Raw genomic sequence first — 20,687 nt, forward strand, 5'->3', positions numbered from 1 at the left:
GAAGCTCGGCATGATAAGGAGTGGCTAGGAGGGGAGGGGTCAGGTGAGATGCCCTTTAATGTGAGTGATATTGAGTTGGCCACCCCCACCCAGTCACATGCCCACCTAGCTATGCCCACCCAGTCACATGATCACCAAGCCACGCCCACAGACCGGTAGTAAAAGAAATTGAATCCCACAACTGGTAATAGGGTTCTTCAGGATGCTACAATTAAAATAAAATATTGAAGATCTCCAATCGATTTTCTAACCAAAGTATAACTTTAAAATGGCAAATGCTTTTGAGTCAATGCCAATTCCAATTAATGTTCGTTGCACTAAAACACCCAAAGTATGAATACGCCGTCTAATACTTGTCTAGTTTTTTGCAGTTGATTCATCAGGGCTCTTTAGGTTCATGCATCCCCCGAATACGATGAAAACAGAAAATACTGTTTCCTTAGCTGCAGGTATGATTGCTTTCTTGCATACTGCATATTGCCCTTTAACAAATATTTCATCGAAACAAACTCACCGGAAAACTTGCTTAAATCGCATAAACTAATTCCCGCCACTTAACGCTTAAAGGAGCCACAAACTTTTTTTTTTGCAGCCCTTCTTCACCCATTTCCGCGGCCTCTTTAAGGACAGTTCGTATTTTATTCTTAGTCACATGACTATGCGTAATCAAGAATGGCAAGAGGTTGAGTAGCTCTTCGCGCATGCGTGGTTTGGCATACTGGTCTTTTCCCGCCAGCTTGCGGAAGATTGGAGTTCTTGGAAAGACTACGAAAAAGGTAACTGACTGAAGGCCGAAGCGGCGGGGAGTGGAGAGGGGGCAGGGGGAAGAGGCGTAAGAATTTTATCTCGCGCCGCTTCTGTCTTCCTCTCTAAATTTCCTGTTCTTTTCCGTCTCCTCCTTTTCTGTAGATCGGTTTCTACTGCAGTTTCTGAGGTTGTGGGCGGGAGAATGCAGAATCGTCGCTCATGTCCCAGATTAGGGAAAGGTTTTTCTCTGTCCCAAGTCAAATCGCGATCTGTCTCGGGTACTAAAGCGTTTGAGGCGACTTTATTTGATCCTGAGCCTTTCAGGTGTGTGAAACTACATCTTCCATCGTCACCCCAAGCCTTCATGAATTTTCAGCAGGTCACCTGCTAAGTGGGAATGCTGGGATATGTGTGTGTGTAAATCCACACATCTGGACGGTCCCAAATTAGAGCAGGGATGACAAAAACGTGTTGCTCAGAACTTCTGAGGAGTGAGAATGAATTTCATTCTCATTTCTAATCCGATTATTTTTTCTGAGACTGCTTCCATTTCTGAGATGGTTTTACACCTACAACAGTTGCAAAATATCAATCTTAAATCCATACTACTGCATTATTACATCATCTCTCTTTCCAATATTTTGCATGATAAACAGAAGAAAAGGTCTTGTGTGAGCCACACAAAACTCAGCAAGTTTTAAATAAAGGTTAAACCTGCAGGGATGTCAAAAATCCTCTGCTAGTCATTGCAGATTTTTTTGGTTTATTTATTTCCATTATTTAGTTGGGAAGGGGAAGGATAGTATAGGAAAGTTTGTCAAGCCTTGAGCCATATTACAATGATTTGCAAAAAAAACCCTTGATTTTCCATTTCCTTCTGTACTCTTAATGATTTTATATTTAGGGAGCATTAAATACCTACCCATATAAAAAAAGGATGCTACAATGTTGTTTTATAATTAGATATTTCCCTTATGATTTTATCAAATGTATTTATAACTGCTCGAGCTCTTTAGAGAAGATCTAGTCTTTTAGATTTCCTGTACTGGCAAAAAGGAATACAGCACAAGAAGTAAAAAAAGAACCATATATTTTCTTCTTTATTAGATTTCTATCCACCTTTAATATAGAAAATGTAGGTCCCATTTGTAGTGCTCTCTTCTTGTATTTGCTCCTATAGCAGCAACTCTGTAGGTTGGTTTGAGAAACTGTTTCTAAGTTACCCAAGTAATAATTATTTTACAGATAGTTGATGTCCGTCTAAATTGGGTGTTAAACTCAAGGTCAGGTGCCGGATCCAGCCCACAGGTTGCTTAGATCTTTCCCACAGGGCCGCCCTGGAAACAGTGAAGGACCAGCCTCCGGTGCCTCTGCCAGCAAAAATGGAGCTTGGGAGGGGCTCAAACAGGTCCTCCCAAGCTCCATTTTCACTGGCAGAAGGTTGCAGGAGGCCATCACAGCCAAAAACAGAGCTCGGAAGCCTGTTTTCGCTGGCAGAGCACTCTGGCTTCCATAGGTGCCCCCAACATGAGTGACGTTGAGGTGGCCACACCCACCTTGGCCACGGCCACTCCACCCCCCTGAGGTCAAACACAACCCTGATGCGGCCCACAATGAAATCGAGTTTGACAGCCCTGGTCTAAATGGTTTTTAGAGCACGTTCGTAAGTGTGAAAAACGATCATAAGTCACTTTTTTTAGTGCCATTGTGACTTTGAACAATCACTAAATGAAGTAAGTTGAGGATTACCTGTATTACAACAAATGAAATGTGTTTTTAATTTTATTGACCATTATTTGATTCATAAAAATATTGACAGTCAAACCACCAAAATGTTCCTAGGATATAACACTTTACAGATAATTGTTCCATTGATCTGCTTTTTATTGACTTTTCTTTTTTCTTTATTAGTTAAATAATGAAAGATAGCAAGGAGCCATATTTTGTGAAATTTGTAAAAACTCCGGAAAGTTCAGAGTGTTTTCTTCAAGCCCTTGAGGTATGCTTATTTAATATGTTTAAAACCATCTTGTAAGTTAGTTGTAGTCACTAAATATGTTTTTATAGCAGGAATAGCAGGAATATAGCAGGAATATAGCACTTCTCTCTTTTCCTTCATAATAACTAGACAAAAAGAATTTTGATATCTAATATGTCTAGTTTGTCCCATTGATTTCAGTGGGTCTATCCTAAGTACAACTGAATTGAATCAAATGAGATTTGTGTACTAAAATAGTAATTTTGCATGAACAAGTATAAAGTGATTTTCTTTAGTTTTAAATATCATTTATTTAAAGTTATATGCCTGAGTGTTCTTGAAATTTTGGGTACAGTGAATTCTTTCTCTACTCAGCCAATGTCAATGAAATAAAAGCTTCATATAAATTGTACAATTCTTTCTCTTCGTAAAAGCAAACCATAAGGCGGTAACTTGGTGACAGATAATTATGAACATGGTCAATGTTCACAGCAATGACTAAAATGCATTTATCTTTATTGAGAAAGCCTTAGAAATAACAGTTTCAACTTACTGCAAAAGCCTGCAGTATTTTTCATAGTATAGGAAAAATATTTCAGTGACATGTTTCCTATTAAAAACTGTATTCTTTGAAAACAATTTTTCTACTTCCCTCAACATAAAACAACATATAAAGTTAATTTTTACAGTAATAACATTAAAGCTTGGTTGGTCTAGTTCTGTGATGGTAAACCTTTTAAACACCGAGTGCTCAAACTGCGCACACGGGCATGCCCAAACTGAAAAGTGTGCATGAGCACACTAACATGTGCGTGCAGGTAGGAGCATGCACAGCAGAGACCCAAAGACCAGCTGGCCGGTGGAAGGTGGGGCATCCCAACACCGGCAGCTCAGCAAGAGGTAAGATCTTTTTCTTTCGTGAGTTTCTGTTTTGTCGTTTGCATGGAAAAAGAAGTTCACGAAAGAAACACCATAGAGATCTGACATGGGGCGACGGCGCACATGTCAGCAGGGAGGGCTCTGTGTGCCAACTCTGGCATGCATACCATAGGTTCACCATCGCGGGTCTAGCTTGATCTAGTAGTTAAGGCATCAGGCTAGAAAGCAAGAGACAACTAGTTCAAGTCCCACCTTGCCATGAAAGCAAGCTGGGTAACCTTGAACCAATCACTCGTTCTCAGCCCAACTCACCTCACGTGATTGTTGTTGTGGGGAAAATAGGTGGAGGAAGGTGTGTTAGACATGTGCACAGCCTTGAGTTATTTGTAAAAATAATAAAGGAATAAAAATAAAATAAATGAAAACTGTTCATGTTTACCATGCTGCACAAATCCAGTTTGGCTCTTGAGCTGCTAGAAATTGAATAACTAGAAATTGAGAAAACAGTTTGGAAGTAAAGGGAATATTTTTTGCATTGAATTATTTACTGCTTGTTTATTTTGCAGTCCATCAAAGAATTTCAGTCAGAAGAATGTCTGATTCTTGATAAGGAAGCTGCACTTAGAATACAAGAGAATGACAAATCCCTTTATATATGCGATCAGTTTAGTGACATTGTTTTTAATCATCTTCAAAAGGTTTGGATTTTTTTATATTGTTATTTCTGCAATATGTTGGTAAAGTGTACATTTGAAAAGTGTATAAAAAGTGGAAGATCAGTAGAGATATAAATACTGTGTCATCACTGGGAGACAAATTTGATGGCACATAATCAGATGAATGAGAATGTACTGAATTTTGTTGATTCCATTTCTGTATTTGGCTATTAAAACAAATAACCAATAAATGATGATGTAGTATGGGTTAATTTTTTAGTGCCAGTTTTTCTTTCTACCATACTTCTTTAAGAATGTGTATGTAGTTTGAGAGAAAAAGATGACTTTGAATTTAGTGATCTTTTCAAAAATTGTCAGGTTATCTGCATGGATATTGTTTTAGATAATGTAAGTGTCTGGGAAATTGCTTTGTGAAAAAAGAGCCCTATTAATTTTTTTGCTTTATCTTTTTCAGCTTGGTTGTAGGATTGTGGGACCACAGGTAGTTATCTACTGCATGCAGAATCAACGATGTGTTCCAAAGGCTGACCATCCAGTATTTAATATGACAATGGCTGATGTAACAATATCTTGTACAAGTCTTCCAAAGGAAACAAGGGTAAAATATTACATAAAAATTCAGATTCAGAGATGAGGTTTATATTCCTAAATGTTTATAAAATTATATTTGGCTTCTAGCCATGTTAATTATCAGTTACCATATTTTTTGGTCTATAACAGGGGTCCCCAACCTTTTGGACCCCAGGGACCACTAAGTTCATAATTTTAAATCCCACGGACCACTAATACGAATCCAGTGCATCGCTTGTTGAAGCGCCTGGACTCCTAGTGATGGGATGGGGTCTTTTAGGCACTCTCCCTCCTCTCTCTTTCTCTTTCTCTCTCTCTCCCTCTCTCTTTCTCTCTGTTCCCCTCCTCTCTCCCTCTTTCTCTCTCCCCTCCCTCTTTCTTTTTCTCTCATTCTCTCTCCCTCTCTCTCTCTCTCTCTCATTTTCTCTGATTCCCTCTCTGTCTCTTTCTTTCTCTCATTCTCACTCCCCCTCTTTCTTTCATTGTCATTCTCTTTCTTTGTCTCTCATTCTCACTTTCATTCTCTGTCTCTTTCATTCTCTGTCTCTTTTTCTTTCTCTCTCTCTGTCTCTGATTCTCTCGCTCTTTGATTCTCTTACTCTCTCTCTCATTCTCTCCCTCTTTCTTTCTCTCTCTCTTCCCCTTTCTCTTTCTCTCCCACTCTTTCTCATTCTCTTCTCTCTCATTCTCTTTTCTCTCTTTTCTCCCCTATCTCTTGCTCTCTCTCATGCTCTCTCTCTCTCTCTCTCTCTCTCTCCCACTCTTTATCTCTCATTCTCTCTTTTTCTCTCTCCCTCTCTCTCTCCCACTCATTTTCTCATCTTTCCTCTCTCTCTTTCTTTCTCTCTTTCATTCTATCTCTTTCTTTAATTCTCTCTGTCTCTTTCTTCTCTCTCTCTCTCTCTCTCATTCTTTCTTTCATTCTGTCTCATTCTCTCTCTTTCTCTCTCCCCCCTCTTTCTCTCTCAGTCTCATTCCCCCTTCTCTCTCTCTCTTTCTCTCTCTCCCCCCTCATTCTCTTTCTCTCTCTCATCTTATGGGCTGAGAGGAAGTCGAGCATCTCCCTGAGAGACCAAGGTGCACGGAGCACCAACAAGGGCTGGTGAGATCCAGCAAGAGAAAAAGCTTCATTCCCGCTCTGGAATATGGAGTGAATCTCCATCCCCCCCTCCCCTTCTCTTGCCAGGTGAGGAGTGATTGGGAAGGGAGGATGAGGGGCGGGGACAGCCACTGGTAGGTTCAGCCAATAGGAAACTAAAGCAGGGGGAAAAAACAACCCAGGGTTCCCGCCACCCGATGCTTCGGCCCCGCCATCCGATGCTTCGGCCCGTCTGCACCCCCACCTTCCCGGGCACCATTACCTCATTCCAGCCGGTAAGGACTGCACTGCAAAGTTGCAAGTTGCACAAACCTCCCTCTACAGCTGAGATTTACAGCCCCACCATGAGCTACCTGGCCAGTCCCATATTCCAGAACTCTAGTCACAGGACTGGCCATTGCTCATCCCGAAGCAGCTGCTCCACGCGGGTGCACCGTGGACCATCAAAATTTTCTCACGGACCACCTATGGTCCACAGACCACCAGTTGGTGATCACTGGTCTTTAAGACCCCCCCCCCAAAGGGGGTGAAAATGTCTGTCTGTCTTATAGAGTGAATATTGTCGAAACCTGCCCATCTGCCAGCTCCCACCCTTTGGCCTCTGCCACCCAACAATTTGCCTCCTTGCAGCAAACAGCCTGGTCAGCTTCAGCACAGCCTGATTTAGTATGAGCTGATTGGCGGTTGGATCTGCCTCCCGGAATACTGCCGATCAACAGGGATTGCCCCTGCCTATCACCACCTCCACATGCTCCATTTTTGACTTCCACACATCCCGTTTTCGGCCCAAAAATGAGATGCACAGGGGCCGAAAACAGGGCACACAGAGTCAGCAATAGGCGATGGCAATGTTCCCCGCACCTGGAACAACTAATGGTATTCTGGGAGGCTGAGCCAACCACCAACTAGCTTCTCATGCTAAATCAGACTGTGCTGAAGCTGACCAGGCTGTTTGCTGCAAGGAGGCAAATTGCTGGGAAGCAGAGGCAGATTTTTTGTTCTGTTTTCCTCCCCGAAACCTAGGTGCATCTTACAGTCCTGAGTGTTGTTAGTGCAAAAAATACAGTAAATGATAGATAGGGTACAGAAGCATACAATTCAAAATAAAAGGAATCAAATTTCTTTATTATCTTACCCAAAATACCTTCAACAGATGTTTAGTAACTTTAAAAACTCTACAATCCTACTTTTACACATAAGTTGTTTTAGAAATAAATTGCCTTAATACCTTTAGGCATAACATGATTGGTTAAAAGCATTTATTCTTGCTTTGGCATGAGCAGAGTCATTTTTAAGTGATATTTCAAATATTTCAATATATTTTCTTCTTCTCAGTCCTAAGTTACTTATTCTCAGCAAGTTCTTTTACTGTTTATATCATCTTCTGAAGTTTTACAACTTTTCTGAATCTTCTCAAATTTATCTGTAAATGTGTAAATGAGCAATAGAACACTGTTGATTTATTTACACTTCTATGAGAATTATTAAAATGTGGCATTGTTTATATTGAAAATAACTACGTATTACTTGACTCGTACTTTTATCAACTAGTGGGTTTTTTCCTATAGGAGGAAGTCCATGAATATGTACAGTTGATGGGTGGTCGTGTATACAGAGATCTTAATGTGTTAGTAACCCACCTTATAGCTGGAGAAGTTGGAAGCAAGAAATACTTAGTCGCTGCTAATTTAAAAAAACCCATTTTGCTTCCCACTTGGATAAAAGCACTATGGGATAAATCACAGCACAGGTAAGTTGATAGTGTATGCATTTGGATTACCTGAACAATTCTAACCTGCAATATTAACATTCTTGTTGCAAAAGGGTCATGCTTTAATGAGAAATTCTACAAAAAAAAAAAATAACCTGTTGATGGGGAAAATATAAAAATGCAAGAATGGTATCTTTAACATCCACATTTATATAACCAAATTGGTATTCTTTTCAGTTATTTATACATAATTCTTATTGTCCTGAATCAAAATTTTATCGACTTTTGAATAAACCCATTAGAATAAGCATATCTTAAGCCAGACCAAACATATGCTTGAGTACAAGCTCCAGTGTCTCTCCAAAAATTTCCAACAAATTCTTACTTTTTAATGAGACAGAAGAGCCAATTATGTATGTGTGGAATAATTTTATTACCAGTAATGTAGTTATATATATATTTTCTGTGTGCCCTTGAGACAGCCTTGTCCAGCCAGTTGTTAGAAGTTACCCTGCAGTTTCCTTGCCAACACTTTTGGAAGAGGTTTGTTCATGGGTCATTCCATGTCAAGTGGAATGTCCATCACAGATTTTGATGAAATTTGGTGTGAACATGCACACACGTCCCCAATGAACATTGATAAAGTGTTATGTTTGCCAATGCAATACTTGCAGAGATATAGTCATTTGTATGACCCCATACCTTCGACAGTATGACTCTGAGATTTCAGCAACTTTGAGACATAATATCTCTGGTAATATTTTGTTGAGAGAAACAAAACTTGGCCATCTTGTACAACTTGTGCTCTATTAAACAAAATAATAAAAATATTCTTGTGAGCGCTCTCCATCTAGGTAATTGGGAGCAAAATTGGCGGGGCCTCATGGATGCATAAATGTTATCAATGCATCATTTTGTTCGATCGAAATTTCCATGACGCTGGTGATGACCTCTTGTGCCATCTATCGTGCTGCTAACTTTCCATCTTTCTTCTTGCAGCATCCTGGTTTCTTCGATTTCTCTCTGGAATGTAGATATATTTAATTCCGTGAATGTTTCTGTTGTAAAAGTTGAACAGATTTGTCAGCGTCAGTATTTGGTAGAATGATGGTCGCTGGAGGCTGGCTTGAGCGGCCAAACATTTAGTTGTGCCGCCAACTCCATCTCATGGTGATTTGGTGAAACAAAATCACATAGTGAAACATTCGCAGACTTAAGTATATATACATTCTGAAAGAAGAAATCTAAGAAAGCAGGCTGCTGCAAGAAGAAAGAGAAAGTTAGCAGCACAATAGCTGGCACAAGAGGTCATCACCAGTTTGTGCCAGTTGATTCAAATTCAATTTCTGTCAGCAAAGTTTCAAATGACACGATTAACTTTGTGGCTAAAATGTCCAATACTGTCAATCCAAATTTACCTATTTTCTGGTTGTTATGTTGCCTGCATTTATGACAAAAAATGGTGGGTAGGCAACATCGTGGAAATTTCGATCGAACAAAATGATGTGTTGGTAACATTTATGCACCCATGAGGCCCCGCTCATTCATTTTATTGGCCTGAAAGACAAGATGTTTTTTGGGTTCCAGAACCACATCTTATTTGCGTGCTTCCGGTTCCTTCAGTTACATCATCAGGTCGACAGTATCCATTCCCAGAAGTGATGTTAAAGAATGTGGTGCGTAAATTCAATAATAAATAAGCAATCGTTGGAATTTGGCAGTTCATATGAAGAGTATGGACTTCGACTTGGAAACCATGTAAGATATTCACTTTAGGCTTGGGAACCTAGGATAAGCTGACCAATTGCCAGCTTGGGAACTGGACAGATACCCACACAAGGCTTTGGAACCTGGCGGAAGAAACCAAACTACAGGCTTGGGATCCTGAACCAAGAAACCCACCCATGGCTGGTATTCCATAGCTCTCAGGTGTGCCCCCTATGGTGATGGAATTGCTGGGTCAAGTGCCTAAACTGGTAGTGACAATGTCACCATGGACCAATGCATATAGAATAGAATAGAATAGAATTTTATTGGCCAAGTGTGATTGGACACACAAGGAATTTGTCTTGGTGCATATGCTCTCAGTGTACATAAAAGAAAAAAATATGTTCATCAAGGTACAACATTTACAACACAATTGATGGTCAATATATCAATATAAATCATAAGGATTGCCAGCAAGAAGTTATAATCATACAGTCATAAGTGGAAAGAGATTGGTGATGGGAACTATGAGACGATTAATAGTAGTGAAGATTCAGTAAATAGTCTGACAGTGTTGATGGAATTATTTGTTTAGCAGAGTGATGGCCTTCGGGAAAAAACTGTTCTTGTGTCTAGTTGTTCTGGTGTGCAGTGCTCTATAGCGTCGTTTTGAGGGTAGGAGTTGAAACAGTTTATGTCCAGGATGCGAGGGATCTGCAAATATTTTCACGGCCCTCTTCTTGATTCGTGCAGTATACAGGTCCTCAATGGAAGGGAGGGTGGTAGCAATTATTTTTTCTGCAGTTCTAATTATCCTCTGAAGTCTGTGTTTTTCTTGTTGGGTTGCAGAACCGAACCAGACAGTTATAGAGATGCAAATGAAAGACTCAATAATTCCTCTGTAGAACTGAATCAGCAGCTCCTTGGGCAGTTTGAGCTTACTGAGTTGGAGCAGAAAGAACATTTTTTGTTGTCCTTTTTTAATGATGTCTTTGATGTTAGCTGTCCATTTTAGATCTTGCGATATGATAGAACCTAGAAATTTGAAGGTTTCTACTGTTGATACTGTGTTTTGGTTGCACCACAAGGCTAGTCGTAAGGCTAGTATAATAGTAATGATGTCTATATAAAACAAACAAGATGAAACAATAATAGAATGCATGTGACGCTGCCATAGTAACATCCTCCACTGTATACGTCAGTGATGAAACACCAACTCTACTTTTTTAGGGGGTTTGAAACATGCTCTTTCTAATGGGAATTATTTAACAGAGTTTCCAGAAGGTCTTTTTTGTAAAAGTGGGCTGAAAATACCCTATTTTTGACATTTTTACAAAAACCGTCAACTTTACACTCAATTTGTGAACTATTGGAAAGCAGTAGGAGAATGAAATTTTATATTTGACAACCTTGTGTTGCTAAGTTATTAGGCACAAAGTTTCACGTTTCTCATACCTTTCCTTCCAGAGATATAAGAAGCCAAACTTTACCCTTTTTTTTGCACCGCAATCATTTTCGGCCAACTTTGCTCCCAATTATTTAGATGGAGATCACTCAAGAGAATGTTTTTATTATTTTGTTTAATAGCACACAATAAGTTGTACAAGATGGCTAAGTTTTATTTCTCTCAAAATATTGCTGGAGGTACTATGTCTCAAAGTTGCTGAAATCTCAGAGTCATATTGTCGAAGGCTGCAGTATGGGGCCATACAAATGACTATATCTCTGCAAGTATTGCATTAGCAAACAAAACACTTTATCAATGTTTATTGGGGACGTGTGTGCATATTCACACCAAATTTCATCAAAATCCGTGATGTTTGACCTGGACACTTTCCTGAGATCCACTTGACATAGAATGACCCTCATGCCTTCTTCCTAGGGATGAGAAAAAAAGACGGGCCCAAAGTCATTCAGGTGTCTTTATGCCTAAGGCAGGACTAAGTTCAAAGGCTCCCATGTTGTAATTTGAGGCCTTAATCACTGCACCAGATTGGCTATCAGTTTAATTTAATCACGCTTATTCCTGTTCTAGCCCAGGGTGAAATGCTACCAGCTGATCCGGTAGCGATGGCAGCAGGTGGTTTGGAGAACCAGTAGCAAAAATCCCTCTTCCCCCCTCCCTCGCCCATGCCCACCAATGTCTGGTAACCCACTTCATCGCCTCCTGCTTCTTTTAAAAAATGCTTTTAAAAGGTAAAAAAAGAGGCACTGACGATCCCACCTGAGCTGCCTGCTTGTCAGAGCCTTTTTTTTACTTTTAAAAGCATTTTTTTACAAGCTATTTGGCCAAATAGGTTGTAAAAATGCTTTTAAAAGTAAAAGAAAAAGATTGTGTGCCACAGCTGATCAACCCCTGCCCCGCGCTATTCTACTTACCCCATGCCTCCTTTTGGTGTGCACTATGCGCGCATGCGCACCTTGCATTTGGTGCATGGTGCACACTGCATGCGCACACATAGCACATATGCACAGTCAATGAACTGGTAGTAAACCGATTCAGATTTTACCACTGTTCTAGCCTTATATAACTTTTGGACTGTGACTCCAAAAAAAACCCACATCAGTTAAAATCAGAGTAGCACACTTCTGAATTAGATGCATTAACATCATTGTCTACTCATATAAGTCTGCATTCACCACTGATTTTCCAAAGAATAATCAATTGATATAATTAGTCTTGTTTTCAAAAGGATCACTAGATACACAGATGTAAATATGGGAGAGTTTCTGTGTCCTCCATTTCTTGGCTGTACAATCTGCGTAACTGGTTTAAGCAGTATGGATAGACAAGAAGTCCAGCGTCTCACCACTGAGAATGGTGGTCAATATACAGGGCAACTGAAGATGAATGAATGTACCCACCTTATTGTTCAAGAACCAAAAGGTAAAAAACAAATATTTGAATTTCTGTTTAGGTTGAGTTCAAGAGGAGTATTTGTAAATATTTGCAGATTGAGAATCGGATTTCACTATGTACTAGGCTTAAATTTTGAACATAGAATGTATCCTCATATTATTTTCTGCTGGATTTTCTGCAAACAATATCACTATATTAGTGATGTTTTTGTGTAGTACTTCATCTGACAATGTACAGTTTTTTTATGGCAATGAAAATAAAAATGTTTTAAATTTAATTCAGAATTCTTCAAATACTATTTTAATTTTTCTCCACTGTCTTTATGTTAAGATTGCACTTCTGAATTTCATGTGACCTTCTGTCCATTTTCCCTGCATTTATTAAAAGGATTTTGATATTTGGGGAAAGAGTAATTAAATTTATTTTAAAATGTATTTCATATATTCTTTTAGAATAAATTCCTCCAAATCATGCAACAGAATTTGGAAACGTAATACATTAACACAAGGTTAAAAATAATAAAAGCAATGATAAAATACTTAACCAGAAGGTTTCATACATGGAATAATCAGATATAGTCCTAAACACAGTTATAGACCAATATAAAGGGGTAAATCCTAACCCTAACTCTCTTTACAATTTTCTTGGAAGCTGTAATGAAGAGATGTGGCAGATTCCCTGTATAAGAATGGCAGACTATATCTAATAAAGTCCTATTTTGTTATTTATTTTTTTATTTGAATTTATATCCCGCCCTTCTCCGAAGACTCAAGGCGGCTTACATTGTGTTAAGCATGTATGCCTACTTGTATTATAAGTAACACAGAAGGAGGCTGGTCACTGACTAATAAATATCTGATTAATTGTAAGGAAGGCTTGCAAGTATTATAATAGAATAAATGTTTTAGGTAACTCAAGCTAAAAGTGCTCAGAACTTTAAAAGTTGCCGCCAGCATTTTAAATCAAACCTGAAAACACCAATGAGCAGTGTACTGTATCTGATTACAGTTCTCAAGAATAGAGTGATTGATTTCTATACAGTCCTAAATTTCTGAATCATCTTTAAAGGAAAACTTTAACGGATGAATACATTATAGTTAACTTAATCTGGATAGATAAAAAAATATAAGTTTTCCTCTTGAGATAAGGCTGCACATTAGGCTACTGAAAAAAGTAGCTATTGACATTTCTCCAGAGTTTTTTTTTTTTTTTATAGTGCAGGTCTTCTGTATCAGAACAGTGGCAATTTTAAATAACAGCCTGCTAAATTGAAATAATAGGCTATGGTGCCTGATTTTTTTCATGTTTATTTAGCAAATCATATTGATCTGAATATGCTAATCATCAAATTAATACTGGAACCTAAAAAATCAAAGCTGTCTGACCTTGCATCCAGACCTCACTTTTGGCAAATGGAAGATGTCTTTTAATCTGCAATTTAACAATCTATTTTGAATGGTTGGAAACTCCTTAATGAGGGGAAGGAATGGAGCAAGATTTATATATACAAATAGAAAATTTCCCTTTATGTTGCTGAAAGTGTTCAGAGATCAAATTCACACAGGTGATTTTACTATCAGTAATTTGTGGATCAAATCCCATACTTTTTTTCTACTTGCTGAATTAAATTAATTGTAAGGATGATTTCATGGACGTATTTGAATTTTTGAGTTTAGGTATATAAAATGTAAAACCAAACAGAAAATAACATTGAACCTCATTGGTTGTTACTTCATGACATTTTATTGATGCAACAGATATCTTAATAGAGAGGCATTCTGTACTAACATATCATTATTCAGCCACTGATGTTGCAGTATAAAGCATCTTTGTTAGTGATATATTACCATTGTGATGGCTTAATTATACATAATTGCATATGCAAAAAGGCTGAGACATAGGTATATCGTATCAGGGTCAATATATAGCTAAGGGATCATTTTTATAAGGAAAATGTAAGGACTTTATGTTTTAATAAAAAAACATAAAACTTAAAACCTATTTATTTCATATGGCTGGACTGGCCTGATTCTTAAATTTTTAAATTTTAATTGTGGGTTTTAAATTGTTGTAATTTGTATGGGGTGTAATGTTATTTTAAATTTCTGGCATATTTGAATCAGTTTTTTAAGAGTTGTTTTAATTATGGTGTATATTTCTGTTTTGTATTTTACTTGCCTGTTCACCGCCCTGAGTCCTTCGGGAGAAGGGCGGTATACAAATTAAAACATCATCATCATCATCATCATCATCATCATCATCATCATCATCATCATCATTATTATTATTATTATTATTATTATTATTATTATTATTATTATTATTGTAGTCTAAAAAATAAGTTTGTGAGTGTAGTCTCTTAAATTGATTTTTAAAAGTATATAGAATAAGGTCTCTAGCAATTAAGCTAATAAGTAGATATGGTAGTTATAGAGTAAGGAGTCTTTCTTTATTCCAAACTGCCTGTCACAGTGTTGTTCTATAGATAGTTATAGAACAAAGAACTAATTGGGGCAAAAAGATTTAGTATATTTATTTAAGAAAATGTCTAGAAAATGTCTACAAAGCTTGCTTCATACATTTATGCTCATGCAGTTTACAGGCTTCAGCAGAATGGAAATATGTTATTATTTATTATGATTTTGTCTCTTCTTGGGAAAGGCCAGAAATACGAATGTGCAAAACGGTGGAATGTTCATTGTGTATCCATGCAGTGGTTTTTTGACAGCATTGAAAAGAGATTTTGCCAGGATGAATCAATGTATTTGATAGTTCCTAGCACAAACCAAGATAGCGCACCAAGCACTTCAACTCCTACAAGTCAAGCTAGCAAGCCAGACAGTAAGTAATACATAAAGGGACAGATTTCCTATATTATCTAGATTATTAACTGATTTAAGATTCCATAATTTTATTATTTATTTATTTATTTATTCACTTGTTTGTTTTTAGGAAAGTACTGGTCGATAAATATTTTGAAGGCCTGAATTCTATTGTGGCTGTTTATTTTGGGATGCTATGCTCAGATTATTTTTGTTACATTTTTAAGTAGAAGAAATGAGTCTTATAACAAAGTATGGGTAGTTTTTGACATAAACATCTCAGCATCCCCACATGTGATCAAATTTCAGGTACTTGGCATATATTTATGTTAGTTGCAGTGTCCTTGGATCATGTGATTGCTGTTTGTGACTTTCCGACAAGCAAAGTCAACAGCAAAGCCAGATTTGTTTAACTATTATAAACAACTGCAAGTGACCACTTAATAATCATGGCAAAAAAGATCATAAAATTGGGTGGGATTCACTTAAAAACTGCTTTGCTTAACAACAGAAATTGTGGTCTTAATTGTGATCATAAATCAACTACCTGTATTATACCTCAACTTCTCCTTTTAGTCATCCCCTTATCAAAATATTCTGTCCACTTTTCTGCTTTTCTCCAAACTGCAGCTTTCTATGGCTACTGCAGCTTTCTATGGCTACTGAGCATGTTCAGTTTTCCTTGATGTGCTGATTATGATAGTTTTACTATAAAAATAATAGTAAAAATTAATTATATGCAGATACCATAATAATTTATATAATATGCTGAACCATGGTAAGACTGAGGGGCTTTGGATGCATGACAATTTAGGATTCTGGACTTTAGCATCTTCAGTTCTGGATGGGGTTGAACTGCCCCAGGCAGATCAGGAACCTTGGGGGTTTTCCTGGAGTTGAAACTTCTATCCAAAAGTATGTGGCAGTCATGGCAGAAAAGAGCCTTTGCACAACTTTGTGTTGTGTACCAGTTGTGCCCTTTCCTGGTTTGGGAGTCCCTGTTCTTAGTTACTGAAGCCTTAATTATCTTACACTTGGACTATTGAAACTTGCTCTACATGGGATTATCCTTGAAAAATATTTGGAATCTACAATTCACAGAGTGCGACTGCATGGACAGTTCTTGAAGTCCTTAGAGTGGCCTGTGTTATACTGCTGTTGCACAGATTTCACTGGTTTTCAGTTTGCTTCTGGATCCAATCCAAGGAGTTGGTTCTTCTCTTTAAAGCCCTTTCTGGCCTGGGTCCACTTATCTGAGGAATCATCTCACCCCAATAAGATTGGCTCGCCCCACTCATGCCAACAGAAGGGACATTCTGTGCACCCTGTTGGTCAAGGAATTCCATCTGGCAGGGTCTAAGAGAAGAATCTTTTCTGCCATGGCTTCTGCTTTTGGAACATTGCGCCAAAGTGAGATCTGCACTCATTCTTTTGGCCTTTTGAAAGGACCTAAAGACCTGACTGCCAACAGATCTGAGGTTTCAACGGGGTATATCATTCTGGATGTGGTTAAAGGGCTAAAATAAGACCCCACTTCCTCTCCATATTCATCTTGCTCCTTTCCCATCTTTATTAATTTTAAGATGATTGTTTTTATTTATTGTTTTAATATTTCATATAGTTGCCTTTATTGATTATAAGTCACTAAAGTTGTCTTTAGGTGATATAGGCAGCATATAAATTAAATAAGGCTGAGACTTCCGGTTGAACTTCCGCGTCTTCAGAAGCGAGATCTGTGGCCTCTGTGGGTCTGTTCTGAGCTCTCCTTGTCGGGGGCTTATTTGAAGCCATAGCCACCCTGTAAGGGTGGTGAAGCAAAGGGGGACCGTCTTGCAGGTTGAGGGGAGCCGCATCTCCCCTACCTGACTTGGAAAAACCCCTCATCCGAAGACTAGGAGCAGCGGGAGTTAAAATGGCTGCCATGAAGTCGGGAATAGCCAAAAACCATAAGTTTGTGCAGGAGCAGAGGAATGGTGAATGGTGTGTCATCTGGGTAATAAAAGATTTACAACTGAAGCCAGACCCCACCAAAATTTAAGGAGAATACCTTTTAGAACAATTGTTATAGCGTCGTGTAACTATTGTGAAAAAGCATATTAAAAATTTGAAGAAGTAAATCATTCATTGGCATCCTTCAGTCTCAAAAGACTATGGTATCGTGTTCTGGGGAGAGATCCTAAAACAGCATCTAGTGTGACTAAAAAGGCCAATTCAAGAGTGGCAATCCCTTCCACACTGAGGGCAGATACATTCTGTCCCCTGCCCAGCCCCCAGATTTTGCTGATTCTAGGACTGCCTCTTTGCCTCAGCCTGCTGAACAAATATCTCTTCGAATTGGAGAAGGCCATGCTGCGTCTTTAGCCTCCAAGCTGAACAATCAGAGGTCATGGTTTCCTAGTAGTTAATGTCCATTCCCAGGGCCTTTAGGTCCCTCTTGCAAATACCCTTATATCGCAGTTCTGGTCTCCCTCTGAGGCGCTTTCCCTGCACTAATTCTCCATACAGGAGATCTTTTGGAATCTGACCATCAGCCATTCTCACAACATGCCCAAGCCAGCATAGACGTTGCTGTTTCAGTAGTGTATACATGCTAGAAATTCCAGCATGTTCCAAGACTGTGCTATTTTTGAACTTTGTCCTGCCAGGTGATGGCAAAAATACGTTGGAGACAGTGCATGTGGAAGGTGTTCAACTTTCTCTCCTGTTGTGCATAAAGGGTCCAAAATTCACTGTAGTACAAGAGTGTGCTCAGGACGCAAGCTCTATAGACCTGGATCTTTGTATGTTTCATCAGCTTCTTATTAAGCCATACTCACTTTGTAAGTCTGGAAAATGTGGTGGCCACTTTACCAATACGTTTATTCAGCTCAGTATCTAAAAGGAGAATGTCAGAGATAGTCGAGCCGAGGTACACAAAGTCATGGACAACCTCCAGTTCTTGTGCAGAGATTGTAATATGGGGAGGTGAATCCACGTCCTGACCCATGACTTGTGTTTTTTTCAGGCTGATTGTTAGTTCAAAGTCTTGGCAGGCCTTGCTAAAACTGTCCATAAGTTGTTGAAGGTCTTCAGCAGGCTGAGCAGTGACAGCATCATCGTCAGGAAGAGGAAATCCTGTAAGCATTTCAGCTGGACTTTAGACTTCGCTCTCAATCTAGAGAGATTAAAGAATTTTCCATCTGATCTGATCCGGAGGTAAATACCCTCTGTAGCAGTTCCAAAAGCATGTTTCAGCATGACAGCAAAAAAGATCCCATAAAGTTGGCACAAGGACACAGCCTTGCTTCACTCCACTTCGAATATCAAAGGAATCTGATATTAAGCCATCAAAAACTACAGTGCCCTTCATTTCTGTATGAAAGGACCTGATGATGTTGAGGAGCTGATCTTGGGGAGAATTTTATAAAGGCCATCCCTGCTAACCAAGTCAAAAGCTTTCGTAAGATCTATGAAGGCTACGACATGTGGCTGTCCTTGTTCTCTGCATTTCTCCTGCTACTGTCTAAGGGAAAATACCATGTCAGTAGTGGACCTGTTGGCTCAAAATTCACACTGTGATTCTGGATAGACTCTCTCTGCAAGCACCTGGAGCTTCTTCAGTACAACACGAGCAAGCAGCTTCCCTACAACACTAAGAAGAGAGATGCCTCAGTAGTTGTTACAGTCACCCCTGTCACCTTTGTTCTTGTACAGTGTGATGATATTTGCATCCTTAATGTCCTGTGGTACTCCACCTTCCCTCCAACAGAGACAGAGCATTTCATGCAAGTCATTGGGGATGTTCTCTTTGCAGCACTTCAGAACTTTGGCAGGGATGTTATCTTTCCCGGGTGCCTTGCCAGAGGCAGGGGAATCCAGGGAGGCATTTAGTTCTTCTAAAGTTGGTTCAATGTCAAGCTCCTCCAAGAAAGGCAGGCATTCAATGTTATTTAATGCTTCTTCAGTTACCACATTTTCTCTGGAATATAACTCAGAGTAGTGCTGCACCCAGGGAGCCATCTGCTGTGCTCGGTCCTGGATAACCTCACCTGTAGCAGACTTCAGAGGGGCAGATTTCTCCTGTGTTGGACCTAAGGCCTGCTTGATGCCATCATACATCCCTTTGATGTTGCCTGTGTCAGCTGCTATCTGGATCCGAGAGCAAAGCTGCAGCCAATAATTGTTAGCATATCTCCTGGCAGTCTATTGGACTTTGCTATGAGAAGCTCGCAGAACCTGTAGGTTGCGCTCACTGGAACAGGCTTTATATGCAATTAGAGCTCTCCTTTTTTCCTCGATGGCTGGTGTCAACTCCTCCAAATGGGCTTCAAACCAATCTGCTGTCTTTCTGATCTACTTACCAAATACTGACAAGGCGGTATTATATACAGCATTCTTGAAATATTCCCATCGTTCAGATGTATTTACTTCAGCTGGGCCTGGGAGAGTTTCCTTGAGTGCTTGTGCAAATTCCTCCACTTTTCCCTGATTGCGGGTCTTGTTGATGTCAATTCTTGGTCTTCCTTCTTTCTTAATTATTAATTAATTTATTTATTTCACATTGAGTGATGCAATCTCTTTGTTTGCAGTTTTATTCTGCTGCACACCAAGGAGTGGTCTGTATCGCAATCAGCACCCTGATGGCTGTGTGATTGTAATATTGGGGTGGTTGGAGTGCCTGGTAAGAATCAAGTCGAGCTGGTGCCAGTGCTTCAATCTTGGATGTCTCCACGAGATTCTGTGTTGAGGCTTCCTTTTAAAGTATGTAATGCTAATGCAAAAACCATAGTAGCAGCAAAACTCCAGCAGGGTGTTCTGTTTCCCTCCCCCAATACTCCCAAAAAAGAGTCAGTCAAAGGCCTTCTTTTCTAATTTAATTACATAGATAAATGTTCTGGCCACGTCTACCCACCGGCCTGCCAAGTCTCTGGAGATAACTAGGAAATTATAGATAAGGCCAGAGTTACTCACGATTATATACTTCCCTCCATTGATACAGTTTGCCCGTGCAAATTCACTGCTTTGTCCAAGACAAAAAGCCAGGAAGTTCCGCCTGCTGCTTTTATAGTCTAAATAGATGTCACTGCATGACTCATTCTTTGGCTTTGTCCCAACACCTCCTCTGCTGCGCGCGCCGGTCACGTCTGCGCAGTCTTGCATCACTCCAAAACTGTTCTTGGGGCGTTGCCAAATCAGAAGGCTCGGGAGAATCAGGCCTTGCTGGCCCGTCCTCCTCCCTTTGGGTGGGTGCCAGGAAGGGAGAGGGCCCAAGAGAAGCAGGCCTTGCCAGGTCTTCTCCCTCACTTTCTGAATCATCCGAGTCCAGGAGTCCGGGTCCAGGAACCTGGGTCACAACACTATCCCTCACCGCAGGGCCCTTCCCCCAGGGCTGATGATCGGGATGCGGTCGGGCTGGGTTCTGCTCATGGAAGGCCTGCACCAGGTCAGGGGCATGAACGTCGGAGGCATCTACCCAGGAGAAATCAGTCCCATATCCCTTCCATATTGGAAATGACCCTTCAGCCAGCGTGAGTCTCGTACGCTGTGGACTTCGTATTCCTCCAACCCGTCCTTGGCGACAGTGACAGGTGCTGTTGGGCACCGAAGGGGACTCGGTGTGGCCTCAGGAACCAGAAGGGACCGGTGAAAGACGGGGTG

At 39.7% G+C, this 20,687-nt stretch overlaps 1 protein-coding gene across 6 annotated transcripts in view; it reads left to right on the forward strand.

The window, feature by feature from the left end:
• The first annotated feature begins 696 nt into the window (after positions 1-696).
• The window catches only part of TOPBP1 (DNA topoisomerase II binding protein 1), a 98,975-nt gene continuing 78,984 nt past the window's right edge, over positions 697-20,687 (forward strand). For 3 of the 6 annotated variants that reach the window (XM_058179623.1, XM_058179626.1, XM_058179628.1), the window contains exons 1-7: positions 697-776; positions 2,659-2,746; positions 4,171-4,302; positions 4,736-4,879; positions 7,519-7,700; positions 12,047-12,255; positions 14,890-15,069. In XM_058179623.1, the coding sequence (XP_058035606.1) occupies positions 2,666-2,746; positions 4,171-4,302; positions 4,736-4,879; positions 7,519-7,700; positions 12,047-12,255; positions 14,890-15,069 (928 nt within the window). In that variant the 5' untranslated portion in view covers positions 697-776; positions 2,659-2,665. Of the gene's footprint in view, positions 777-909; positions 1,072-2,658; positions 2,747-4,170; positions 4,303-4,735; positions 4,880-5,612; positions 6,038-7,518; positions 7,701-12,046; positions 12,256-14,889; positions 15,070-20,687 lie in introns of those variants that run through there. The other 3 variants (XM_058179624.1, XM_058179625.1, XM_058179627.1) reach the window with 3 other exon arrangements.

The sequence above is a fragment of the Ahaetulla prasina genome, chromosome 4 (genome assembly GCF_028640845.1).
Source record: "Ahaetulla prasina isolate Xishuangbanna chromosome 4, ASM2864084v1, whole genome shotgun sequence".
NCBI lineage: Eukaryota > Metazoa > Chordata > Lepidosauria > Squamata > Colubridae > Ahaetulla > Ahaetulla prasina.